Raw genomic sequence first — 26,541 nt, 5'->3', positions numbered from 1 at the left:
GGTTGATAATATACAGTATACTACCAATGTCTTACTGTACTGCATTACGGCACAAAATTATACCTGGCAGATCACACGGTGCGATCTCTCCACTCCCTACAAACTAGATTTAACAGATAGAGGTTGATGAAAGTATTCTAATGTTGGAATGCCATAAAGCATTTTCAGTAATCACAGTTTTTTATTCTTGCATTTATGACCAATTTAAAATTCTTTGCTCTCTTATTAATTTGTTAAATGAATCAGTTTTGTTTTGTTTTTTTTTGCCAGCAGATGATGCCAGACCCAATGATGATGTCCCAGCATCAGGGCTATGGCCTTCCCTCAATTCCAACTCCAACTGCCATGATTATTAAGCAAGCAACTATGTCCCCGCGCCCTGGCCGGCGTCTACAACCTTCTCCCACCCCATCGCGCCGCTCTGTCATGATGGGCTCCCCTCAGATGCACCGCCATCCCTCAGTTATGTCTTCCCCGATACCCTCCCCTATGCTTCCACACCGACGAAGCCCCTCCCCACAACCGTCCCTTCGGGCTGGGTTTAATAGAATTACTCAAAGACCACCCTCTGTTATGTCACAACGGTTCTCATCACCTTCCTCTCCTGTGGCTTCACCCCGTGCTCGTCCTAAAATTCCACCTCAGAGAGAACCCTCTCCCCTGGCTCGAAGGCCCTCACCTCCCCACTCTCCACGTGCTCCACCCTCCATGAGACGGCAAAGTCGTCCACCTTCACCAAGAGCCTCAATGATGCAACGATCTCCACCCTCTTCCCCCCGTACTTCCATGAGGAGGCAAAGTCCTCCACCTTCACCCTCTCCTGCCCGCAGCCCATTTGGAGGCCAGAGGCTTCGTAGGTCACCCTCCCCTGGTCGGGCATCTCCTCCGCTCTCTCCTCAGCTCAGTAGAAGACTATCTCCCTCTCCCTCCCCTTCACATCACAGTTTATCCCTTGTAGGGCCACGACCTGCCCAAACATCGCCTACCCTCTCCCGTCGCTCAACTCGACTCCTCAGAGATCCAACCCCTATGGCCAGACCCAGGATGGGGGGTAATCTTCCCTTAAGTACAGTTAGGCCCTCCCCAATGGGACTTCGAGGGCGTCCAGTGCCTCCACCAACTCAGAATGTACGTCCATTCCGTCCCTCCTCGATACAGAGCAATAGGTCTTCTGTTCTCACAGTGGACTCCCTACACTCCTCCCCTTTCCACTCCCCTCACATGGCTCAACGTACTCCCCTGAGAAAGAGAGAATCTGGCCGTTTCCCTTCTCGCCCCATGGCACGAGGACGCCCTCTCTTTGCCCAGCAGTCTATGAGAAGCACCCGTTCCCTCTCTCCACAGCCCTCTCTTAAATACATGTCACGTCCTGCATCCTCTCACCTCTCCCCTCGACTTTCTCGTCAGTCTTCCCCCCATCTATCACCCCGAACTGCCCCTCTGCCCACTTATGTTCCAGAGAGCTATGTTTCTGGCCCATATGCTGATCCTTACATTGAGCAGTCTGGTCAGTTTATCGGCCCTCCCTCCCCCATGTTATCTGGTGCTTTGCGCAAACAGGCTATGCACCAGGCAAGTTTCACCTCCCAACTTGGCCCTGGGCCCCAGATGGTTGGCATGGGTGCGATGGCAGCTGAATATCTGGATCCATATCCTCCCACTTCCCCCATGCTGTCTGGTGCAATGCAAAACCAGGCCATCCGTGATGCGTCTTACATCACCCAACTACAGAGACCAATGTCCCCTTATGAGCAACCTTTGGTTCCTTCATCTCCTGTGTTATCTGGGGCAATGCAGAATCAGTTAATACGAGATGCATCCTATGCCTCTCCTTTGCATCGACCAATGTCACCTTATGAGCAACCTATGGTTCCTTCATCTCCTGTGCTATCTGGGGCCATGCAGAACCAAGTAATAAGAGATGCATCCTATGCCTCTCCTTTGCATCGACCAATGTCACCTTATGAGCAACCTATGGTTCCTTCATCTCCTGTGCTATCTGGGGCCATGCAGAACCAAGTAATAAGAGATGCATCCTATGCCTCTCCCCTGCAGAGAACAATGTCATCTTATGAGCAACCTATGGTTCCTTCATCTCCTGTGCTATCTGGGGCTATGCAGAACCAAGCAATAAGAGATGCATCCTTTGCCTCTCCACTGCAGAGACCAATGTCACCTTATGAGCAACCTATGGTTCCTTCATCTCCTATGCTATCTGGGGCTATGCAGAACCAAGCAATAAGAGATGCATCCTTTGCCTCTCCACTGCAGAGACCAATGTCATCTTATGACCAACACATGGTTCCTTCATCTCCAGTGCTATCTGGGGCTATGCAGAACCAAGCAATAAGGGATGCATCCTTTGCCTCTCCACTACAGAGACCAATGTCCCCTTATGAGCAGCCTATGGTTCTTTCATCTCCTATGCTATCTGGGGCTATGCAGAATCAACTTCTAAGAGATGCTTCATATGCCTCTCCTTTACAAAGGCGGTTGTCACAGCCTATGCCCCAATCCTCCCCCATGCTGTCTGGGGCTTTGCAAAACCAGACAGTGAGAGGAGCATCCTATGTATCTTCTCTTCAAAGGCCTCAATCTCCATATGGACAATCTGCACCCTCCTCGCCAATGCTCTCTGGAGCCATGAGACATGGCCAGGCACTGAGGGGTATGGCTTCATATCAGTCTCCACACTTCACCTCACCATATGGCCCGACTGTGATTAGTCCTTATGATCATATATCGGATCCTGGCCCATCAGCACTGCTCCATGATGCCTTGCAGAACAGAGCTGGTTTCCAGAATGTCTCATCTATAAGGACACCAATGATGAATCGCAGGACTTCTCACGTGTCAACTGGGCCTCAGCTTCATCAAGCATTACACATGAACCCAAATCTCCGACAAGCCTCTTACCAGACACCAATGCAACTAATGCGTTCCCCCTATGGTCCCCAAACCCCCTCTTCGCCATTTCTTGGCAGTGCTATGCAAAATACACAGTTGATGCAGGCCTCATACCGGCTGCCAGACGGAACGTTGATGTCACCATATGCGCATCCACGTTCCTCCCCAGCGCTGGGTAGTGCCTTAAAAAACCAACAAATCCGTGGAGCTACATATACCTTACCTGATGGATCAATTATCAAGGTAGGTAAAAAGGGTCAGGTCTTTTGTATAGCAGATTGGATCAAAGTAAATAATCGCAATGGGGAATGCTGTTCTGTCTTATGTCTTGGGTGTAGAAGACCTGCAGGTTTTTATCCTGTCATATAATCAATTAGTTACAGTAACCTGGGAGTGCGGTTGAAAACAACTAAAGACTGGGTTGGATACTCGGCTCTAGACTCTTTTCAGAAATACTTTTTGAATACTAAGGAATAAAGCAAAGCGCTAAATCTTATCATTTAATCTGTGAAATGTCATACAAGCAGGTAACTGATTCTCTTTCTCCAATCTCAAAACCCCATCGATACCCGAACAGGACCCACGTCTGGCCCAGGGTTCCTTTTCTCCAAACCTTTCCAAAGCACTTAAGAACCAGGATCTGAGGAAGGCCACTTATACTCTTCCGGATGGCACCATCGTAGACCCTCGACAACAAGTAACCAATGACCTTGAGCCTTAATTTTTAATGCAATTTCCTTTCCCCCTCTTTCATTCAGTTATAAACCTATTTTGGTAATGGTTGGTTTATTTTCTGTCTCCCTTTTCTTCCCATACAGGGACCTATATCCCCCAATCTGGCAAACGCCCTGAACAATCCTGCTTTGCGTGAAGCCTCGTATACTCTGGCTGATGGGACCATTGTGATTGACCCCAAAAGAAATTCCTCCCCAAACCTTAAAGCAGCTCTTCAGAACCCTTACCTGAAAAGTGCATCATATACCCTGCCTGATGGTACCATCATCATTGATCCACGGAAGCCTGTCTCTCCAAACCTGTCGAACGCCCTTCAAAACTCTGCCCTGAAAAAGGCCTCCTATCTGCTACCAGAGGGGACAATGGTTACTGACCCCAATGCACCCATATCACCAAACTTGGCTATGGTTAGCCATGGATTTCCTTATTTTGCTCTTTATGTTCCTTCTCAATTTTTCACAACTACTATTCATTTGCATTTCTTTCCTCTGTTCCTCTGTGTCCTAATACATCCATCACTGTACCTGTGAAGCACAACCATAAGCTACAAATTCCATAGTTTCATGTAAAACATAAGCATTTCTATAATTGGCTGCCAATTTTATATGGTTGTAATTGTTTTTGTGGAATTTAATATCAGCCAACCTCATGTACCACTGTGACTAAGGCAGTGTGACAAGGACTGTTTTGAGGACTAATTTATCATACCTCCTTTATACTTAATCCACCTGTTGCAATGCTTAGGCCTTAGGTAACCCATCCTTGAGAAGTGCGACCTACACACTCCCAGATGGGACGATGATAGTAGACCCCAGGAAACCAAAGAACCCCGGACTGATAGCTGCCCTCCAGAACCCATATCTGAAGGGAGTCTCCTACACCCTGCCTGATGGGTCCATCATTATTGACCCAAGAAAGCCAGTTGGTCCTAACCTATCCAAGGTACGTACCAGTTTGATTTGGCATTTTCAGTGCCTATTTATTTGTTGTATTTCAAAATCATAGGTTACCTTGTACAGGCAGTCAATCGAGCTACAAATGCCCGACATCCCGTTTTTAGGTACTGACCTCCATTAAGCCTATTATTATAAAAAATAAGTTAGATACAATGGCTCATACTAACGAATGGTCAGACAATGTTGCGCCTGTGTGACTTACGCCTGAACAACTGCGCATTTCAGAAGTTCGTCGACCAGAGGGAACACACGTGAATACTGTTTGTGATTGACTAATTGATGCTACATGTGAAAAGTGCGTAATTTCTCAATCATATAAGTTTGACTGAGAGACAGACAACTCAGAACTCGTTGGTAACCCGGGGACTGCCTGTACTACATATTTCTGCATTATTTGGCAATTTCGTCATTTGCCAATGTTGTGAATTGTGAAACTTGCGTCCTGCACCCACCATGTGCAGGCTCTTCTGAATCAGGGTGTTCGTGGTGCGTCGTACCAACTGCCTGATGGCTCACTGGTTATTCCTGGCCAGACGCCCAACCTTTCGTCTGCTCTAAGGCAGAACAGGGCACTACGTTCAAAAGATCTCTTTCATCTGTCAGAAGATTCTGTATTGTCAGGCGCACCTAAACCCACAGCTCCCAACGTTCGCTCTGCAATGCAAGGTGATGGACTACGTGGCCGCAATATTAGGTAATCTATCACTAGAGGAATCTCTCTGTCCTTGTTTAAAGATTTATATGGTAACAAGTGAAGAACTGCATTTTAAATTACCTTCTTATGACCGTCAATCTCAAAGATGATCGAAATTAAAACACAAACAAATGTAATATGATATTTAATCTGTTAGTTGTTCTTTATTGAGAAGATCCATTCCTTGGTACACAGGCTGCCAGATAATTCTCTTCTCACACGACGGTTCCGCAACCCGAGGCTAGGCGATGCCATCCAAAACCAGCACCTTCGCTATGCCTCGTACAGGGTGCCACCAGCACTGTATGGCGAGGATGGGCGCTATGCTGTGGTACCTCCCTATGGGCCACGCACAGGCCACTGGGCCAGGGATGCCCGGGGAGGAGGGGATGGAGGGGAAGATGTTTGGGCTGCTGAGAGGGTTTTGCCACATGGAACGGTCCAGAACTTGTCAAAGTGGTCCATGTACAAAGAAGATGGGGTAATGGAGGGCTACTCACCCACACCTCGAATTGTGGAAGGGCAGCCTCAGGATCCTGACTGGGCACCAGACAAACAGAGGGTACCTGGACAGAGTTGGTATGACAAGGTAGAGGAAGCTTGTGATTTCTTAGAATCTGGGTAATTGTCTGTGTTTTTTATTTTAAGAAAGCAAAGAATTTAAAAAATAACAAACGACACACATAATATGCATCTCAGTATTTGACATTGACTAATGCTGTTGCTATTTCTAATTGCTATTATATTTGTGCACATCCAGATCTACTCTATCCTAAGCATGTCCACACCAGGCCCCCGTGTGAAACGGTGGGCAGAAGGAATGGAGGACTTGACACAGCTGCCGTAAGCGTAATCCAGTGAAAACAGCCTCTCAGTTTTCTTGCAGGGGGGATTTGAGAAAAACATTAATAAGACCTTTAGTACTTTATTAAAATACCATACTAACGTAAATGTCTATCAGAGCATCAACTCTTAAGGAAACCTGTGATTTATCTATGTAAATTGACTCTTCAATATAAACCAGTAAAATCTAGAAAGCAATGAAAATCTGATGACGATGTACAGACCTTTCTCCTAGGAAGACATCGACAATCAATGAAATGTGCTCTGCATATGCTGCAAGTGTTTGTCTTTACATTTGCGTATTTACGATGTCTGTTTACTTTCAGAGAACTGAATGAGACGACAGTTCTGATGAACTTGAAGAAGCGTTATGACCAAGAGCTCATATATGTATGCTTCATTTGTTCTTGCTTCATGTGTATACAGAGGATTAATAATAATGCATGCCAGTCCATTGCAATCCCTCGTGCAATTTCTCCTTAAAATAGTCAATGGATAAAATTGTTACACAGTGTCAGAAACTGTGTTGATTGGTCATTTTAGAAGCTGTAATTTATTGTTGCATTGTTTTTTTTTAAATATGTCTTATATTTACATAAAATGGATTTGATAGCTGCATTCATTCAACCTCCTTTCCCTTGTGCTGTCTTTCTCATTTCTCTGCACAGACATACATCGGCAGCATCCTCATGTCTGTGAACCCCTACAAGCTGCTGAACATTTATGGCACAGACATGGTGCTTCAGTATGAGGGTCACGGACTGAGTGATAATCCTCCGTAAGACCTGGCAGTGTGTGTGCTTGTGCATGTGTGTTTGTGTGTATTAGACCGAGCAAGTAGCCCCTCACCCACTGTGAATGCAATAATAGACTAACTCCATGGACAGATTAAAATGTGAAGCCTTATACATGCATGGAATTAATACGATTCATTCGTTCACTGAATATAAACAACTGGTTGCTTCATCGGTGAAGAGATGCACAAATTTCCGACTTTGATTGTAAGATGGTCGAGTGACAGCCTGTCAACTTATGTAGATTTTGTTCTGGAACTGCCTTAATCGGATTACAATCAAAGATTTAACATGGATATAAATGTACAGACTGTGCGCTTGTGTTTGTAATAATACGGAAGAAAACTTACCTTTGCCTCCTACATCTGTCAACATGTGTTGTGAATGTAAATAGAGATGTTAACGCCAGCACTCTCAGGTGTTACAATGAAGGTCCTATTACACTGTTGTTGGTCGGTTGCCAAGGGAGAGTTTGATTATGCAGCAGATTTCACATTACATCACACACACATGCAGATGCACACTAACGTGTTTGTTGTTGTTTTTTGTTGTGTTTCAGTCATCTTTTTGCTATTGCAAATCTCTCCTATAACACCATGATGGATGCCAAAAAGGACCAGTGTATTGTTATCAGGTAAGACATGCTGTGAGTAGTTAATACTACTACTACATAGACATACACAGATAGATGATAATCCACATTCAATATATCTGTATATGTGCACATAAGGCTGCTCTATGACTGTTAAGTCATCCTCATTGTCAAAGGGGAGGAAATGCTGTAAAGAGACATTGTTGTTGTTGCTGTCTACAGTGGAGAAAGTGGGTCAGGAAAGACTGAAGCTACAAAACTCATCTTGCGTTACCTGACAGCCATACATCACAAACGCAATGTCACACAACAGGTACCTTGTATGTGCAGTATCTCAGACTACACTGTATATAGAATAAATATACGTATATACAGTACATGCACTAACACACTAACACTATTGTTGTGTTTTCACATCTCATGCTGTCTCTCCATGGTGTCCCATCAGATAGCGGTAAGGTGTTCTCACCCTGTATTGTTCATGACAACCCCTTTACCTGTTGAAAGTAGCCATGGCAACATATTTGTCTTTTGTGATTGACCAGATCCTAGAGGCTGCGCCCTTGTTGGAGTCATTTGGGAATGCCAAAACCGTGCGTAATGACAACTCTTCACGCTTTGGCAAGTTCACCCAGATCTACATGGAGGAGTAAGTAATGAACACTTCTTCTAGCAGGCACACACAGGGGTCATAACTAATCTAAACTTTCACTCCTCAAAATGTTATCAACTAAAACCTTACAATCAACCAATGTTTCGATGCGGTTTGTATTCATTTTAGAGTGTTCAAACAGCTCACAATAAAGCCTCTGGCATCTGTTGACCTACAGTCAGTGCTGCCAGATCTTGGGAGAACAACGAGCAACCCAAAATAAAAACAATAATATTTTTTTGCGGTGGGGGGTAAGAGGCCAAGTGCTCATTGTAATTCATTCATTTTGGATATCATAAAGACAAGCATTTCACCAACATTGCACCAACATTGCAACGTTCTAATTTCATGTTACTAGTTTAGTACATACTGGAAGTAAGATAGATAGACAGATATACTTTATTGATCCCAAACTGGGAAATTGTTCAAAGTAACGAGGTTGCACATAACCAACTGGCCTCAAAACTTAAAGCCTTAAAACCTGTAACCTTGAACTACTTTTAAGAGACTTAATTAAAAAACAAGGCCAAAGTTGCTTTCTGTAAGACTTGGTAACCCTGCCTCCAGGCCAGTATGTGCATGTGGTCAGACTGAAAAACGGTGGGCTTAGCGCTCAATATGCTAACGTGCTCCAGTAACACAGATGAGCTTCTGATACCGCAGTGACAGAGAAGATCTTAGCACATTGTATATGCATGACCTGCTACTTAACTCTGACTCAATGCATGTGTGTGTGTGCGCGTGCGTGCGTGCGTGCGTGCGTGCGTGCGTGCGTGCGTGCGTGCGTGTGTGTGTACTTGCATGTGTTCACATATTTAGGGGTAGGGGTGTAGCTTTACTTTGACACTGAACACAACTATTTATCTCCAACATATTTAGGGGTGTGATTAGCGGTGCCATAACGTCTCAGTACCTGCTGGAGAAGTCCCGCATTGTTTTTCAGGTGAAACACACACACATGTGCACACAGACACGCGCGCACACACACACACACATAGCAGTTCATGGAGTCTTCTTACAAGTGAGTCACACTGAGAAAGGAGATTCTAGAAAGAAGACCACACCAGGTGTCAAGCGTTGCTGTTAATAGAACTCAGCATTTCCTGTTTTATCTCTCCATTCCATCACTCCATCATACATGTTTCCATTTGCTCATCTGTCATCCCACTGTCCTTCCTCCTGCTTTTTATACATTTCTCAATCTTTATACTGGACTGTTTGCACCTCATCCATGAAAACATAATTGTATAGTGTTGTCATTGTGTATGTCACTCGCTGTGCATGTGGTAGTTGATTTATGTGTGTGTTTGTGTGTGCATATGTGTGTCCTCATACCCAGGCCAAATCAGAGAGGAACTATCACATCTTCTATGAGATGTTGGCAGGTCTTCCTCCTCATGATAAACGCTCACTGTATCTTCAAGAAGCTGAGACCTACTTCTATCTGAATCAGGTGCGCAAAAGAAATACCTAAAAAACACACACACACACACACAGATATAAGTATACAGTCCATTTGAGGTGTGGTCATAGTAATCCATTTCATTGCCATATTAAAAATGAGAAGTCCAGGTTTGTGTGTGTGTTTGTGTGACACTGACTTCTACATGTAGATTGATGTTGTCATTGTTGTCATTATGATTTAGAATATGTAACTTCAGGTGAGGTCTACAGTTAAAAACGTACATAAAACTAAATAAAAACACTAAATCCAGAAATTCAGTGTTGATCAGGCTGTAATTAGTAAGTGTGAGTGCTTGTGTTTGTGGTTCTTCACATGAGTGCAGGGAGGGGATTGTACGATTCGTGGGAAGGACGACGCCGAGGACTTCGGGCGTCTGCTGAGTGCCATGGAGATCCTGTGTTTCACACCAGAGGAGCAAAATGGCATCTATAGACTTCTCTCCTCTGTCCTTCATCTGGGGAACGTCTTCTTCCAGCCACACCAGGTCCCACCGTCTCCTCCTTTTTTAAGTAATTTCATGGTACAAACGATAATGATGTTGATGGATGATGGTAATAATGAATGGGTGCACCTCCATATGTGTGTGTTTGTCCCTGCAGAGTGAAGGTCAGGAGGTAGCGTCGGTTGTGAGCGCACAGGAGATCAGGGTGGTGGCAGAACTGCTGCAGGTCTCACCTGAGGGCCTTCAGAAGTCTGTCACCTTCAAACTAACTGTAAGTACAATATAAACACACACACACACACACACGCACACAGACCATGCATGTAAACAATTAGGTAGATGTAAGACAGAGTTGTTTTTCACCGGCAGGACGCAGTGATGGACAAGATCTACACTCCACTGACAGTGGAGAGTGCGGTGGATGCCAGGTGAGTGCAGTAAAGTTTCAGTGTAACATCTGTTCAATTAAAAAGTATGCACCCAATGCTGCTTTCAGTGTCCTCACATGAACGTCTCAGGGACTTGTGTCTGTTGTAATCTTGTATCTTAAATGATACCAGAAACTGACAGAGAGGGAATGAGGAGGAGAGTTTGATAGACTCTTATAATCACTGGCAGAGGCATGTGAGGACAGAGGAAGTGAGGGCCGGGGGAGACATTTTTCTGATGTCCTCTGTTTCCATAGGAACCAAGGTTTTCTGTTTCCATAGAAACGTTGTCTGTGTGTTCTTCATAGAGATGCTATTGCCAAGATCCTGTATTCGCTGCTGTTTAGTTGGCTCACAGAGCGCATCAATAGACGGGTCTACCCTCGCAACGAAGCCCTCTCCATCTCCGTGCTGGACATCTATGGATTTGAGGTCAGGCTGAAGAAAGATCACAATCAATATTTTCACCATATTGATCCATCTGAGTTGACTTGTTAATTAACCTTATCCACCCCCATATTTACCCTCCAAACCCCATCACTCTCAAGGAGCTACAGGTGAACAGTTTTGAGCAGCTGTGCATCAACTACGCCAATGAAACCTTGCAGTTCTTCTTTATCAGGGTCATCTTCCAGGAGGAGCAGGTCAGCAAAACTGCATGTTAATAAGTTCATGTATGAAACATGTGGTGCTGAAACATTTAGTATCAGGCTAAATTAACAACTCAAGAAAATGGTCAAAAAACCTGTTAAGGCTGAGGGTTGGGCAGGGCCAGATAGCATTTAGCCAGATGACCACTACTACAAAATTTTAATAAATAGTAAAATCAAGTTGAACATACCTCTAATTTTCCCATAGCAACTGTCGATCATCAGTTAATCCTTGTGTCAGTTTGCTTTTATATTCTCCAGACATCCAGCGATTTAAACAGTGGCTGTTTCTCTTGGGGGGGAACAACAAATTGTTTTGCATTTTGGAGCCATGAATTTCACATTCTAGTCCTATTTTTTCCCTTGTATCTGAAGAATGAGATGCACTTGTTGTTTGGTGCTGTGTAGGAGGAGTACATGCGAGAGCAGATTGAGTGGCAACAGCAACCTTTCAGCCACAACCAGGCCTGTCTTGACCTCATTGCTGCTAAGCCTCATGGGATACTGCGCATACTGGACGACCAGTGTGGTTTCCCTCAGGTATAACTACACCTACTGAACTAACCACGTCACCCCCCGTCCCCAATCACCAAAACCGGATACCATAAAAAGGTGTCAGGGAGCTGAAAAAGAATAATGTGATTAATGCAAACAGCACTCCCTGAAGCATCAGGGCTGTTAATTATTCATTACTGATACATTAATTAGTGTCATACAACATGTAGTTGCAACAATCTTTCTTGTATGCTCTGTTCTGTTATCACACAAACATAAATACACTTCAGTTTTTACATTTTTAGTTATTCCAGGATGTCTTAGTTAAGTCTAAAGGGGACAGCAGTGTGAGGAGACACTTGTGCGCTCCGTTGCCTTCCACGCATGCGTAGTCGTGTATCATTACCAGCAGTTCATTAACTAATTAGCTTGAACTCATCAGCAGTGATAGTGGAATCTCTCTAAACGGAAGCAATGAGGAGATACAAACGTTGTGCAATTTGCAGTGGGTTTAATAAAATGCCCCACAGTAGACTTTTGAACCATTAATCATCCCAATTGTTGCCAGGCAACAGACCACACCTTCCTTCAGAAGTGCCACTATCACCATGGAAACAACCCACTTTATGCCAGGCCAAAGATGCCACTGCCAGAGTTCACCATTAAACACTACGCTGGGAGGGTCACCTACCAGGTAACCTCCTCTCTCTCTCTCTCTGTCAGCACACATCTGCTCCTGGATCATGGCTGCACAGGGGTTTCTCTCTTTCCATAGAAATGTGTATTTTGTTTATTCCGATAATAACTTATTTATTGATCTGGACAGGTGCACAAGTTTTTGGACAAGAACTTCGACATGGTCCGCCAGGATGTTGTAGACCTGTTTGTCCAGAGCAAGAACAAAGTGAGATGTACAATGATTCTCTTTCTTATTAATATATGGTATAAGGTTTTCATTCTGCAGTTTGAAAATATCACTCCTACAACCAACTGTTGATTTCATGACAAAAGAAATAGAAAGAAAATGCATTTATATATATATGTATTTATGCATGTGTATACAGATGGTATCCAGCCTGTTCTTGAAGCACTCTGAGACTGTATCTCAGCAACGATCTAACATGCGGCGCAGCAGCACGGCTCGTCGTTATCAGGCCAACACAGTCAGTGCAAAGTTCCAGAACAGCCTGCAGGAGCTGCTGGAGAAGATGGAAAGGTTTAGTATTACACCACTCACTTAGAAATCAGCAGGAAACTGTCAAAAATATTGTTTTGCTTAGTTTTGCCATCATTGCATCAAATCAAACTCAAGATCAGATGTGCTGTCCAGATGTCTCTATAGAACTTTGGAAGACTCACAAAGCTTTCACTCACAAAGCTGCTCATCTTGCAGATGAATGTACCAACCCTTTCACAAAGCATTCCTTCATTCATTCCTTCATCCTCGTCTGTCTGTAACAGGTGTAACTCTTATTTTGTCCGATGCATCAAGCCAAACCATCATAAGGTACATTTGCATGTATTTGCATTTTAAGTTACACACTGTACATTTCAGATGTCATGTGTATCTACCGTGTGTCTATTTGTGTGTTTGTTGTATTGGTGTGTAGGAGCCCGGGGTATTTGATATGGATCTGATCAACACTCAGCTGCGTTATTGTGGTATTTTTGAGACCATCCTAATCAGAAAGGACGGTTATCCAATCAGGTTCCCCTTTTATGACTTCCTCTCCAGGTTGGTTATTTGGAACAACAGGAATATGTTCAGAATTACTCATTTCTATGTGTAATCTATTTGTGTATTTGTGAAGATATATGAGAATTCTGTAAGTTCAAGTGCACTGTATACACACTAGCTCAGGGTCCTCATCAGTTTTCTTCCCTATAGAAATATTTTTTTGCTATGACATTTGTTTTTACCTTGTCAGAAATGAATGGCTCCCCTGGCTACTTCACATTTTAAACTCATTTTTTCAAAGACTGGTTTACCTACATTAAGTAGGTGTGGGTATGCAGTATGCAGTACTGAGGGCCGCAGGGACCAGGATGTGGAAACACTGGGCTTACTTAAGTAATTCTAAATCAATGGATCTTGCTGAAACCGAAAGTCTTTTCACCCGCTCGACGAGACACCAATTCATTCCACCCCATAAAGAACCAATCCCACAAATCTACCGCCATGTTTTACAAGTGCTTGCATTACTGCTAATCAGCACTGATATTTCAGTGGCCAGTCAGTTTTGCTGATATAGAAGTGTGAGTTGAGTAAGTAAGTCTATCACACAGATACATTCAGTTTGACACACTAATCTGCTATCTACAGAAATGTTTTTGCAAAGCCCTCAATTTATGGATTCCTATCTGGATATATTGAGGAGTTTGACAAATTCTACAAAAGATGTTTTTAAAACATACTGCGGCGTTTATCCAAATTCACTTTGATTTGACATTGGTGTGTGCTGGTGTCTTTGTAGGTATAAAGCTCTGCTCTGCATGAAGACTCTTCCACCAGCAGACGGTGAAAACTGTGTCATCATGCTTCACAAGCTCGGCCCAGTCAAGAAAGGCTCCTATCAGCTGGGGGTCAGTAAGGTGAGTCTGCTCAATATCACAAACGCACATGTACACACACGCACCAGGTCACACAGATCACCATAGAAGCAACAGTTCATTTGGAATGAAAGGTGTGTGTGTCTTTGTGTCTTAGATCTTCCTGAAAGAGGAGCTGTATCAGCTTTTGGAGGCTAAGCGTGACCGTCTGTTGAACATCGCAGCCAAGGTGCTGCAGAGATTCACACGCATGCGCTTCATCCGTAAGAACTTCCTCAAGTTCAGACAGCGTGTGGTGACCTTTGAAGCTCGCTGCAAAGGCTTCGTGGCCAGGTCAGTGTGCAGACCAGGCCGGCTGCTCGCACAACTCTTCTGATATAATGCTTCTCAATGTTTTGGCTTGTTGATTTATTTTCGACTTGTTTAGTGTTAGGTAGTTTTTCACAAGAACATCTTTAAATAGGAATCAAGAAAAAGATATTAGCCAGCAAGGAAGTTGTGTTTTCGTCTGTCTGTCTTGTTGTTGGTTTTTTAATTGGACTGTTAGCTCTCATATCTCAAAATGGTATTGACTGATTTCAATGAAACTTGGTGAATGGTGATGTAATTACCAATTTTTCATCTTTCAGCTTTTGAACCACATGTCATAGAATCTAAATTTCCCAGGATGCCTTGGGTCTTCTGCCATTTTGAATTATATATTTTTTTTATATGTATATAATATATTTTATATTTATATTTAATGTGAGTTATTTGCTGTGAAATAATTAAATAGGAATAACAGAAATAATAAAGGTCCTGGCCTAAAAATCCTAATAAGTCTATAAGATGTAGGTGAGGCCTGGCAGGGTTGCATGATACCTTTCTGAAGTGTTTGTGTAGCTTCTGAGGTTTCACTCCACCCTTTGGCAGTTGTAGTAGTTGTTGTAAAGTAGACTTTGGTATTTGGTTTCACACAGTCAAACAGGTCTCAGCTTATCACAGATAACATTCTTCTTTTGTCCTCCTTCATGTGATGAGATGAAGACAATTGGTTTGTGCTGGTTGTCCAGTAAAAGTGATACCTCCAAATTGTATGTGATCTAATTACAGGGCTCAACTGCTTTCTTTGAGAAGACATTTTATACTTATTCATACCTATTAATAGTCAATCAGTGGATAATTATGTCTGATTTGTTTTTATTCAGATTGGTGGGGGCTTTTTATCGACAAAAACTCAAATGGTTCTCAAAAAATACAGCTAGTGAGCGAGTTATATAAACAAATACTTGGATTGGCCACTAGATCTGGATCGGCACCAATGTTTAACGGATCTTTCCACCTCTTGATCAAGTTTCATCAGAACTGGTTCAGAACACCGTAACCTCTTTGGCAGAGATAAAAATACAATCACCGGTTGAATTAGGACACTAAAGCAGCAACCACACTGAGGTTTCCTAAATGACAGGTCACTGTGTTACGCTTTAGATATTACACCAAAAAGCCCAATGGAAAGGAATAATGAATTCTGTGAGTGTCATTACCACAAATCCCACTACACCAATACAATCATTCTTATTAATTACATTTTTTACAGGGACAGTGCACTTTAATTATCATCCCTGTTAGTGTTAGATTAACAAATTCCAGCTGTTTCCCATTGGCCAGGTGAAGAATCATTGTTTAGAATTATATCAAAGCAAAAGCAATGGCTGGTGCAAAAATGAATAATATTGAATTATGAAATGTTTATGATTTCATATTTCCACTTAAAGCTCTATTAAGTGTAAGATGATATATTCTGAAATATTTATTCTATTTTCAATTTTTTTCTATTTTGCTGTCTACCTGCATCGTTGTAAAACGTCATTTTACTGTGGTTAACATGAGATTTCCTCTGAACAGGAAAAAGTTTGCTCTCAGGAGAAAGTACCTCATCAGGTTCCGCTCCACAGTGCTGCTCATTGTCAACCGCCAGCGTTACATGAGGGTATGCACTCTATGTTTGTGTCTGTGTGAAGGTGTGTGTGTACGTGTGTATGTGTGTATGTGTGTATGTGTGTATGTGTCTGTGTGTCTGTTAGAGAAATCAATAAACAATGAACAAATGAGTGAAGTGTGATACTGTTGTCTGTCTGTCAGACAGTGGTGGAGCCTGCAAGGAAGGCGGAGGAGGTGAGTGAACAACGAGAGGTGAAACTGTTGACATTTTGTGTAAAAGATAAACATGTTGCATTCATTTTTAATTTGAGTGTGTTGGTATTTGTGTGTGTTTCTTTCTATGTGTGTGTATTTGAAATGTCTGTAGGATCGCATCAATAGAGAAGTGGTGAATGTGACAACGCTGCCCATCACTCCTGAGCTGGCAGCACTGCTGCAAGCGGCTTCAGGTGCACAAATGCACACAAAGCACACACACAAACACACACACCTGCAACCAGAAGATTACACACACACACATATCAGTCAGCTATAAATAGTTAAACAACTATCAACAGATGTGTTCGAACATATCTGCAGGTGGCTTTAACTTCCCCTGTGTGTGTGTGTGTGCGTGTGTGCGTGTGTGCGTGTGCGCGCGCCTGTGCGTGTGTCCAGGTGGTACAGAGCTACACTCGGACTGTTTGGCAGTGGTCCAGGCTCCCAAGGTTAAGGTGGAACCCCAGCTGACCCTGCCCCTGGACATCAATAACTACCTCATCACACACTACATTCGGGCCATACTTAGGGTAGGAACACACACACACACACACTCACACACAAACACAATCACAGAGAGCGAGACGGCACAAACACAGCTTGTGAAACCAGAAACATAACTTAAAGAGAGATTTACATTTTTTTTCCATGATTGAATACAATATGTGTCCCATACCTGAGCAGTGTTGTTGCCGTCTCTTCACCTTAGTAGACACTAACAGGGATATTGAGAATGATCATTTGTAAGCAGTGTGTGTTTGTATTGCAGGAGCCATTGTTTGGGATGGTGACAGCCCCAGTGGAGAGTTCTCTGCTCAGACTGGATGAGGAGTTTAAACATGGAGCTGTCAACCTGTTCATCCTGGTACATTACACACCCACATGCAGGCACCATGCTGAGCCTTCAAATTGTCTGCTGGTCCTTCAATGAGCCAGTTTAAGCTAACTTACATTAAACGGATCTAAACCTAATGTACAGTAAACACGTTAGATTTCCTAAATGCCCTTGTTGGAAGTATATATAATGTCAATAATGTGCAGTACATACAGTATACATTACAAGCACACACAGAACAAATGTCAATTGGCACACTGTGTGTTGGTTAGATACTTAGGTTCATGGGGGATCCCAATCTGAACGGGGCTCAGGAGAATCTGTTTGGCAACTACATCATCCAGAGAGGTTTGGACAATCCAGGCCTACGAGATGAGATCCTGGCTCAGGTGGCCAATCAGGTAATTTTTCATATCCAATAGAATTCTTTGCATTTCCATTCTAGACAAATGACTTCATTCAATAACCACATCTAACTATATCTAACTATGTATTAACTTTACTCCTCTCCTCACCTCTCCTCTCCTCTCCTCTCCTCTCCTCTCCTCTCAGGTATGGAGGAACCCTAACATCTTGAATTCAGAGCGAGGTTGGCTCCTCCTGTCCTCTTGTCTCTCTGCCTTTGTGCCGTCTCACAGGCTGGCTAAGTACCTGTTGAAGTAAGAAAGTCACGCTGCCCAATCTGTTTACATTGTACTGGACGGAAAGGACAGATGCTTAACTTGATTGGCTCCCAGTAACTGGTTACTATGTTCCCTGTTTGTTCTTGTAGGTTTGTTTCCGACTACGGGCCAGAGGGTTACGACTGCGTGTGTCAACACCGTTTGCTGCAGGCGCTACAGCGAATGAGTGTGGGACTAGAGCACGTCCGGACCTACCCACCCTGTTTACTGGAGTGGACTGCCAATCGCAAAAGAGCTCACACTGTCCTGCACATACACTGCTTCGACGGTGAGAACAAGCGCACACACACATACACACACACGCACGCGCACACACACACACACACACACACACACAGAGCGATATCCCAGAGGATCTTCAAATCCCGGATTACTTGTAAAATGTCAGATGGAGGGAAGGGAGACTGGACTACCTTCTGTGTCTGCAGCTGCAGTCTGAAGTGTAAGGCTGCAAATGTACTTGACAATGTTGCTGAACACCTGTGCAAAAACTTCTGCCACGTTTTCCTTCAATTAGTGACAGACTGACTAATGTGCAAAGGAATAATAATAGTGTATTCATAATGAAATTGTTGTTTTTTAATAAATCAGTGGGAGCATGGATATGCAGAACTCAGTAGTACATAGTCAGTATTATAAACACAGACAAGCAATTTCTGGATCTATGTTCAGATGCTTGGCTCTTTCTCTCACCCAATTTCACCTTTATGTTTCTTCACCCGAGGCCCAGACAAACATTCAGCTCAGCAGAGTTAATCTCTCTCTCTCTCCCTCTCTCTCTGTCTCTCTCTCTCGTTCCTCCTCCTCCTCCTCCTCTCATCCAACTAATCTGTCCTGTCCTCTCTGGCCTTTTGGCAAGTGTGGTGAGGAGCAGACGACACTTGATACACATCGCTTCACTGCTGTGTCCTTATATGTCTGCCGGAGGGAGAGAGAGGCTAAACACAAAGTCTAGACCCTTTGTTGAATAACTGTTACAGGTCATCTATGTTTTGCATATGTCCAATGTGTCTTGTCTTCCTCAGGCGTGTCCTTCTTGTGTCCACTGCACTCCTGGACAACAGGAGAGGATTTGGCCACAGACATTTTACAACACAGGTATGAATTTCATTGTGAAACGTGTGCACCCAAAACACGTCTTGAGTATCATGCTTGCGACTGTTCAGGAAGACTATCGCAATGCCAGAAGGTATTGCAATCGTCATGACAACGATTAATGCCGTCCAGGTTTTCATCTGATTTGGTTCCCAGCAGTACACTGATTCCATGTATCTCTGAGTGTGTACGTCCAGATCCCTGCTGAGACTGCAAGAAGAATAATAAGAGATCATTCCAGAACTCCAGAACAGTTAATTTCCCAGGGTGTTCCATTTGGAGGAAAATTAATTGGATAGATGAATTACAATAATATACACAAAGTTTTATCTCCTAGTTTCGTTAGCAAGAACAATTTCCACCAGGGGGCGCATTGCTCCATTGGCCCCAAAATGCAATTTAGAAGAGGCTCAGATTTTTGGGCACAGATTAGACTCTGGATTTGGAAGTTTTAGTTATAGATTTGAGTAGTTTCAGCATAGTTTCAGAAAATATGTACTTATAACAACCATAATGGAGGCAGCACTGTGTGTCTGTGTGTGTGTGTGTGTGTGTATGTGTGTGTGTGTGTGCAGGGGTGTGGTGGAGGGCCGTCGAGGCTGGTCGGTGCTGCTGAAGGAACCAGCACAGTGGGTGGAGCTGGAGGGCTCAGACTACGTTCTGGACCTGATGTCAGACCTGGAACTTCCTGGTGACTTTCCCAAACACAGTAGCTACTTCATCATCTCTGCACAGGACCCAGCCAGAGTGCGGCGCAATGGAAGCATGTGAGACACAAACACACACACACACACACACACATTGACATGTATGAATGGTTCAATTAAACCATTCTGCAGATTTGGGTGCTAGTGAAGAGGCTGCAGCTGTTGAGTTATGTTGCTGGCTCTTTGTCTTGCTGTTATATAGAAGCTTGTTGGGTGCTGGATTTGATACGAATCATGATGTCATACCTTCAGTCATACCTGGTTTTGAAGGACTCCCAAACCAAGGTATGAATAACACATGCACACACACACACACACAAACACACACACACACACACACACACACACACGCACAAACTGTACACTGCTTTTGATAATCTCCTCTGCTCTCCTCTGGCAGACCTGGAGCCTCAGAGAGGGATGGATCGCTACCTTGACAGCCTGTTTGAGCCGGCTCTCTCTGACGGCACTGGAGTAAGTTATATAACATGCATGTAAAGCCAAACCGACAGGTGCACAGCAAATGTGCTCATATATACACCATGCACATTACAGCGATGTCTGATGATGCCTGACTATATACATCAGGTGTGGGCAATGGTGCAGGGAATGTTCCCCATGTGGATCTATCAGTCTTCAGTTTGGACGGTGATGTGGTGAATGTTAGCCATGCTATCGGATGTGGGTGACAGGAATTAGCATGTATCAGATGTGTTCTACAGGCGTCTCTATCCCGGCAACCTATTACGTTACCCAGTTACCGTAACTGTGACAGGCACTAGATCACCACGATGATTTCCCACCCAGGCAACGCGAGGATCTGCTTACGAGGAACTGACACTCTGGCAAATGAAGGGCTCACTATTTAATGAGACAAGGCCCACATTACTTACACACACTCACTCTGGAGGATTTGTGAGTCAGTGGCTGATTTCTGATAGAATGGCCTGCACACTTGAGGGGGAGTCCACTGATCTGACAGTGAAAAAGTGTGTTGATTACAGATAAATTATTCACATTATCTGTCTTTTCTCCTTTGTAGCAGTCAAACAGATTCATCCACACTGACACCCAGACACTCACACACTCTCACATGGGGACAGAGCACAAATCTCATGTCTGTTAATGCATTCATGTTGTGACAGGATGTGTCGTGCCGCAAATGAAACCCTGCCTGTCTTCCTCCCCAGGAAGGAGAGTCTGCTGCAGCTCTGTCCAGTCGTATGCGAGGAGCCGGCGGTGTTGGTGGGGGGTGGCAGGACCAACAGTCAGGACGCTCAGCTGGCCCCCCACCCCCACCTGGAGGTCAGGAGTTCATATTTGTGCACCAATGTAGGAAATATCCAGGCGAAATGGGAAAAGCTCACCCTATATTTTACTTTTTTGTTCCTAAAACACATAATCAAGCAGAAATGCCCCCTGTATAACTGATTGTAATGTGATAAGCCATTATGAATGCATTCATACTTTAAGTAAATCAATGTAAAGCTATGAATGATGAAACACAACTGAAAGCCTCGTTTTTATCTAAAAATTACATGTGGAAGGAGATGATGAGTTTATCTTTATAGATTAATATCCTAAACATAAACTCTTATCAGATTATCAGTCACTCATATGAACATGCAGGTACTGAAGGTATTTTCTTCTGATGTAATGAATATATTTTCTTTAATGAGAGACAAACCTACCATTATATTTCTGAATCAGTTCTGTTTAAGTTAAAGAAGGCACCCAGCACCCAGCTGGAACAAACCAATACCAGTCACAATTAGAGTTAACATATAACAATATATAACAATTCATGATTAGATCAATAAGGTTTTATTCTGATCACTTAAAATGTTCATTGTTGTATTTTATCAAGTGGTTTGAAATGCACAGAAATGTATTTTCAGTCAGGAGTGAGCCTTCAGATCAGAGCCTCCAAACTGTCATAACTGACAGCACACGGCTTTGAAAATATCAAGCCAAGGAAGCCCCACTGCTCACACACGGGAGACACAAGTTTATCTGGCATTTGTGTCCTGGCTCGCTCTCAAATCTCACAATCGTGAGTAACAGATTAATTAGTGCTGAGAAATGTTCTTTGCTGGCTCAGTAGATTTGTGTTTAATGAGCTTCCATACCATTGCACACACAGCCACAGCACATATTCTACTCAATATCTCCATTAAACATGAGCACGGAAAATGAGTTATTCACTGTGTGAAAATAATCAAATCTGATGGGTGCTTGTGTGTGTTTGTATGTGTGTACCCACAGCTGTGCGAGTCCTTCCTGTAGGCGGTGTGATGTCACCTCCTCTTGTTGCTGTGGCACCTGTAGCACCTGGTTTGTATTATGTGTGAAGAGAAATATTAGGAAAACATTCACCAGCATTTTCCCAGACTGTGCCTGGTTCATGGTGTTTGTCCTTCCCCTCTCCAGATGCGCAGCAGGTTGTCCTGGCTCAGCAGCAGGCCATCGTCAACCAGCAGGCCATCATCATGGTTAGCCCTCCATCTGGATCTGTGTGTGTGTGTGTTCATGTCTTTTACCCCTGAGGCTGAACTCCTATCTTGTTCTCAGGCCCAGCAGATGACGATGCAGGCCATGGCCATAGTCAGCAGCCCCGTGTCCAGCCCCCCCCTTTCCCCAATCACCAGCCCTCCAATGAGCCCTCTGCTCCAGCACCCACCCAGTCCATACGCTCTCGCAAGCCCTTATGCCGTCATCCCCCCGAGTCCGTACCCTAATATCCCACCCAGCCCCTATGCAAACTTTATTCCCACTACGTACGCCACAGCAGGCATGTCCACCAGCTCTCATACCTCCGCCAACCAGTGGGAACAACCGACTGCGGCTGGGCGTCAAACTCAGCCTGCCCAGCCGCAGCCTCAAGCCTCGGCATCGAACCCCAAACCTCAGGGTAAACCCAGCTCCTACAAAGCAAATAAAACAGAGCCATCGCCGCCTAAAGCTTACCCCCACACACAGGTCAGTAAACATGTGGCATGCATGTGTGTATGTGAGACAACATGGGGGCAGCACCTGTCTGAGACGGTAATGTTGCCAATAACTTATTAACTGGGGAAAGTTTTAATAAGAAAAAAAGTTCTATTTGCAGTGTATATCTCCTTCAAACAGATATGTATCCTCTGCAGTCCACTTATCCACTCGTCCCTGTGTGTGTCTCTCTCAGGGTCAGTCAGGTAAAGACAGCGTCTCACGGAGGAAAGCTCCAAGTGTTCCCATAAACAAAGACAAACCAGCCAGGAAGTTTGGTAAGAGAGAGAGAGAGAGAGAGAGAGAGAGAGAGAGAGAGTGTGTGTGTTATGACAGAATGAGGTGAGCTGTGTGTGTGTTTTCCGTGTGTACACGTTCCTCTGCTCCTTGTTGTAGCCCCAGTGGTGACGAGTCCACCGCCCCCTGCTGGAGAGGTGGTGAAGTCTTCAGCTCGAGCTCTAGAACACCTGGAGGCCAGCCAGGACATCAAAGGTAGCGATTTATGGCAAATGCTCAATGAAAGTGTGTGTGCGTGTGTGTGTGTGTGTGTGTGTGTGTGTGTGTGTGTGTGTCCTATATTGAACAAATTCTGTCTTTCTTTACATGGATAAAATTTCACAGAGATCATTAGGCGGTATAACACTCCTCCCCCACCACCTGATCCACTGCCACCTGGCAAGAGGTGAGGTCTCTATCACACACACACACACACACACACACAAACACACACACACAAAATACAGCCTTAAGATAAACAGTGCAAATGATATAATCTCTTACTCATCTATTTCTTTAAATAACTTCCATATATTTGCAGTAACTGGAATAAGCATACACATTACACACTGCTTACTGCTTACACACACAGAAGTCAAAACACATTTAATGCTCCCACCAAAGAGCTACAAAACACAAGCAGAATTGCAGTTAGTAACTAAAAAATCTCGCAAACTTTACGACGTGCTGCTGCACTGTATTGATGCATGCTGGTTTGCATTGCAGGAGACCAGATGGGAAGTTTAAAAAGAAGCAAACCCCTCGTGATGAAGCTTTACAGATCCTCAAACCACAGATGGACAACCCTCCGACTCCGCAGGTACACACACAAACAGTATCTATCCCCAATAAATGCTGGAAAACGTTCACACACATGCACATTTGCTGGCAAAAATAGCCTCTAACAGCTGCGGTCATACCATATAAGGATGTGTTTGTGTGTCCGTCCAGCCCAAACGTCCTGCTGGCCCCCCACCCTCTGCGTCTGTGATGAAACCCACCAAGAGCACAAAGAAAAATGCCCCAGATCGCCCTGTTCCCCTCCCTCCTCCAGGTACTCACACACACCGATCTGCACATTCCTGTAAAGGCAAGCAAAATAACAATATACACACCAGTCTTGAAAATGGCAAAATGATTAGTTAATCGATTGATTAGTCATCAATCATTTGTTGGTGTGTTTCTGCTTCAGTGTCTCGCGAGCTCCCCGTGGAGACGGAGAGCATCCAGACACAGCTGCACCAGCGCACCAACGAAGAACATTACACCTACACCAACGTTCCCTGGAAGCTTTACCTCAGGAAGGAGGTGAAAACATGCACATGCACAGAGAGAGAGAGAGAGAGAGAGAGAGAGAGAGAGAGAGAGAGAGAAAGGCCCACTCATAAGCTGTATATTTTTCTTTTGCAGGTTTTCTATCCCAAAGACAGCTTCAACAATCCTCTGGTGCTAGACCTCATTTTCAAGCAGGTCTGTTATTCACTCGTTCATTCATTCATTCAGTCATTCAGTCATTCAGTCATTCATTTACACCTGTACTTGTCTCCTCTCCTCTCCTCCTCTCCTCTCCTCTCTCAGATAGTGAATGATACCCTGTCAGAAGCCTGCGTTCGCATCACCCGCGATGAAAGGCAGAAGATGAAGGCCCTCTTTGGTATTCATCCTGCACACGTTTTGATCATCCTGTAACCCAAGCGTGACATCCATTTATCTATGTGACATTAATGGCTTCCCATGTCTGTTTGTATGGATAACAGCAAAACACGGGGTTCAACAGAATATGGACCCTGTGGAGGAACATGTGAAGAAACTCATCGTCACAGCGGCCAGAGAGACCTGGGAAATATATTTCTCCCGTCTTTTCCCTGCCTCGGTGAGGGTGCTGGCTGAGCTCCTGCTGATAAGGTTATCAACCCTTTTATCACTTTGGAGTTTTTATTTTTTATTCATAAAACCTGTGTGTTTGTGTGTGTGTGTGTGTGTGTGTGTGTGTGTGTGTGTATGTGTGTGTGTGCGTGTGTGTGTGTGTGTATGTGTGTGTGTGTGTGTGTGTGTGTGTGTGTGTTTGGCTGTGCAGGGTAGTGTAGGAACAGGAGTGCAGGTGTTGTCAGTATCCCACTGTGGCATTAAGCTGTTGAAGACGGTGAAGAGCAGCGCTGCAGCTCCAGACTACTTCAGAGTCCTGCGGCCGTACACGTATGTTTCATTCATTTATCCTGTTTGGAGTTGCAGACACGTTTATTCTGCTAGATTACAGCATTGATGAGTACTGTAACGCTTCAACAATGAGAAATTCTTCTGGTCCACAATGTGATTAACACAAATGTGATTTCTCAGTTATGCAGACATCCTGTTTGTAACCATCCCGTCGGAGAACATGCTGGAGTTCAATCTGACCAATGAGAAACTCATCCTATTCTCAGCCAAAGCACCACAGGTCAAACATCTCATAGACACCTTCATCAATGAGATCAAAAAGGTACACACGCACAAACACACACATACATTTCTTCATTCCAACAAAGAAACAAAAGAAATGTTTCCTCACACAAATAAAGCAAAGAAGCTCCTTTATTACAGTCATTTCTTTCTTATTAGCCAAGTATATTATCACATTTGCATCTTATTTTCCCTGTTAACTGGCCATCAGTGAGACAATTAAAAGACAGTAGTACTCTGGTGTTGCTATGGTAACTTATCTACACATACAGAACGCAACAAAATAATCTAACCTTACGGAGGCTGGTAGAGAGATAGATGAGATAAATCTGAGCTTCACATCATGGCAGACTGGCCCGCGGGAACACCTGGAGATTTCCCAGCGGGCTGCTTCACCTCAGTGTCGTGCAGGACCTATTTCTCATTTCCAGTAAATCCCTGACAGCATCGGTTGAAGAAATGTATCTGTGAGAATCCATTCATGTGTATATTTGTTCCTTCCCAGGACTCAGACTACGTGATCGCAGAGCGTAACTTTGTCACAGACGACCGGTCAATGCTCAGCTTCCACAAAGGTGACATCATCAGGCTGCAAGTTATGGACGGGCTGGAGAAGGGTGAGACACTGCTGTAGTCAGATCTTATCAATATTTGGCTGAATTCATGGTCTATACTAATCTGTGTGTGTGTGTGTGTGTGTGTGTGTGTGTGTACTCTAGGTTATAACTACGGCTGTGTGGTGAGGAAGAAAGTGGTCTTCCTGGAGGAGATGAGGAGAGACACTCAAGACTTTGGTGCGTCCCTTTTAAGATAATCTTTTTTGGAGATTAGATGGCTAACACGATGATCACTGCAATCTTTTCAAACAGAATACACAAGGAAATTACACAACGTGATTTGTTTATCCAAATTAAATCAACCTCATTGAATGCAACATACTCAACAATCAAACATAAACACAAAAGAGGCAGATGTTTGGGATCTGAAATGTTCTATTCTATCAGTGCTGATCTGTTAGCCTGTACAGACATCTGTTTCCATGGTCCATGATGTCATGGTGGACCTGCGCTCCACTGGGCATGTATTTTAAGGAGTGAGATGCTTCAGGCAAAAAAGCAGGGGAGGTGACCATTCAAA

The 26,541-nt window shown here is 44.0% G+C and overlaps 1 protein-coding gene across 1 annotated transcript in view; it reads left to right on the top strand.

Annotated features, from left to right (window-relative positions):
- The window catches only part of myo15ab (myosin XVAb), a 35,819-nt gene that overhangs the window by 1,959 nt on the left and 7,319 nt on the right, over positions 1–26,541 (top strand). The window contains exons 2-60 of the mRNA XM_076148053.1: positions 271–1,411; positions 1,604–2,387; positions 2,589–3,150; positions 3,485–3,604; positions 3,726–4,049; positions 4,387–4,584; positions 5,060–5,292; positions 5,488–5,881; positions 6,053–6,135; positions 6,462–6,525; positions 6,804–6,913; positions 7,489–7,563; positions 7,744–7,834; positions 7,970–7,975; positions 8,067–8,170; positions 9,053–9,116; positions 9,513–9,626; positions 9,961–10,122; positions 10,238–10,351; positions 10,450–10,508; positions 10,817–10,940; positions 11,057–11,152; positions 11,567–11,698; positions 12,222–12,347; positions 12,480–12,557; positions 12,718–12,869; positions 13,115–13,160; positions 13,264–13,388; positions 14,128–14,245; positions 14,361–14,536; positions 16,088–16,172; positions 16,325–16,357; positions 16,491–16,572; positions 16,781–16,911; positions 17,151–17,246; positions 17,489–17,617; positions 17,769–17,875; positions 17,989–18,167; positions 18,925–18,997; positions 19,570–19,761; positions 19,904–19,986; positions 20,102–20,175; positions 20,892–21,006; positions 21,967–22,035; positions 22,132–22,193; positions 22,273–22,680; positions 22,886–22,967; positions 23,086–23,181; positions 23,311–23,371; positions 23,692–23,785; positions 23,917–24,019; positions 24,158–24,273; positions 24,376–24,435; positions 24,544–24,619; positions 24,723–24,838; positions 25,043–25,161; positions 25,303–25,444; positions 25,910–26,021; positions 26,124–26,198. Coding sequence (XP_076004168.1) covers positions 271–1,411; positions 1,604–2,387; positions 2,589–3,150; positions 3,485–3,604; positions 3,726–4,049; positions 4,387–4,584; positions 5,060–5,292; positions 5,488–5,881; positions 6,053–6,135; positions 6,462–6,525; positions 6,804–6,913; positions 7,489–7,563; positions 7,744–7,834; positions 7,970–7,975; positions 8,067–8,170; positions 9,053–9,116; positions 9,513–9,626; positions 9,961–10,122; positions 10,238–10,351; positions 10,450–10,508; positions 10,817–10,940; positions 11,057–11,152; positions 11,567–11,698; positions 12,222–12,347; positions 12,480–12,557; positions 12,718–12,869; positions 13,115–13,160; positions 13,264–13,388; positions 14,128–14,245; positions 14,361–14,536; positions 16,088–16,172; positions 16,325–16,357; positions 16,491–16,572; positions 16,781–16,911; positions 17,151–17,246; positions 17,489–17,617; positions 17,769–17,875; positions 17,989–18,167; positions 18,925–18,997; positions 19,570–19,761; positions 19,904–19,986; positions 20,102–20,175; positions 20,892–21,006; positions 21,967–22,035; positions 22,132–22,193; positions 22,273–22,680; positions 22,886–22,967; positions 23,086–23,181; positions 23,311–23,371; positions 23,692–23,785; positions 23,917–24,019; positions 24,158–24,273; positions 24,376–24,435; positions 24,544–24,619; positions 24,723–24,838; positions 25,043–25,161; positions 25,303–25,444; positions 25,910–26,021; positions 26,124–26,198 — 9,145 coding nt within the window. The remainder of the gene's footprint in view (positions 1–270; positions 1,412–1,603; positions 2,388–2,588; positions 3,151–3,484; positions 3,605–3,725; positions 4,050–4,386; positions 4,585–5,059; positions 5,293–5,487; positions 5,882–6,052; positions 6,136–6,461; positions 6,526–6,803; positions 6,914–7,488; positions 7,564–7,743; positions 7,835–7,969; positions 7,976–8,066; positions 8,171–9,052; positions 9,117–9,512; positions 9,627–9,960; positions 10,123–10,237; positions 10,352–10,449; positions 10,509–10,816; positions 10,941–11,056; positions 11,153–11,566; positions 11,699–12,221; positions 12,348–12,479; positions 12,558–12,717; positions 12,870–13,114; positions 13,161–13,263; positions 13,389–14,127; positions 14,246–14,360; positions 14,537–16,087; positions 16,173–16,324; positions 16,358–16,490; positions 16,573–16,780; positions 16,912–17,150; positions 17,247–17,488; positions 17,618–17,768; positions 17,876–17,988; positions 18,168–18,924; positions 18,998–19,569; positions 19,762–19,903; positions 19,987–20,101; positions 20,176–20,891; positions 21,007–21,966; positions 22,036–22,131; positions 22,194–22,272; positions 22,681–22,885; positions 22,968–23,085; positions 23,182–23,310; positions 23,372–23,691; positions 23,786–23,916; positions 24,020–24,157; positions 24,274–24,375; positions 24,436–24,543; positions 24,620–24,722; positions 24,839–25,042; positions 25,162–25,302; positions 25,445–25,909; positions 26,022–26,123; positions 26,199–26,541) is intronic.

This window comes from Genypterus blacodes, unplaced genomic scaffold (assembly GCF_046128005.1).
Source record: "Genypterus blacodes isolate CSIRO-AG114 ecotype Tasmania unplaced genomic scaffold, CSIRO-AGI_Gbla_v1 ptg000039l_1, whole genome shotgun sequence".
Classification (NCBI taxonomy): Eukaryota; Metazoa; Chordata; class Actinopteri; order Ophidiiformes; family Ophidiidae; genus Genypterus; species Genypterus blacodes.
This window is presented reverse-complemented; position numbering and strand designations above follow the sequence as displayed.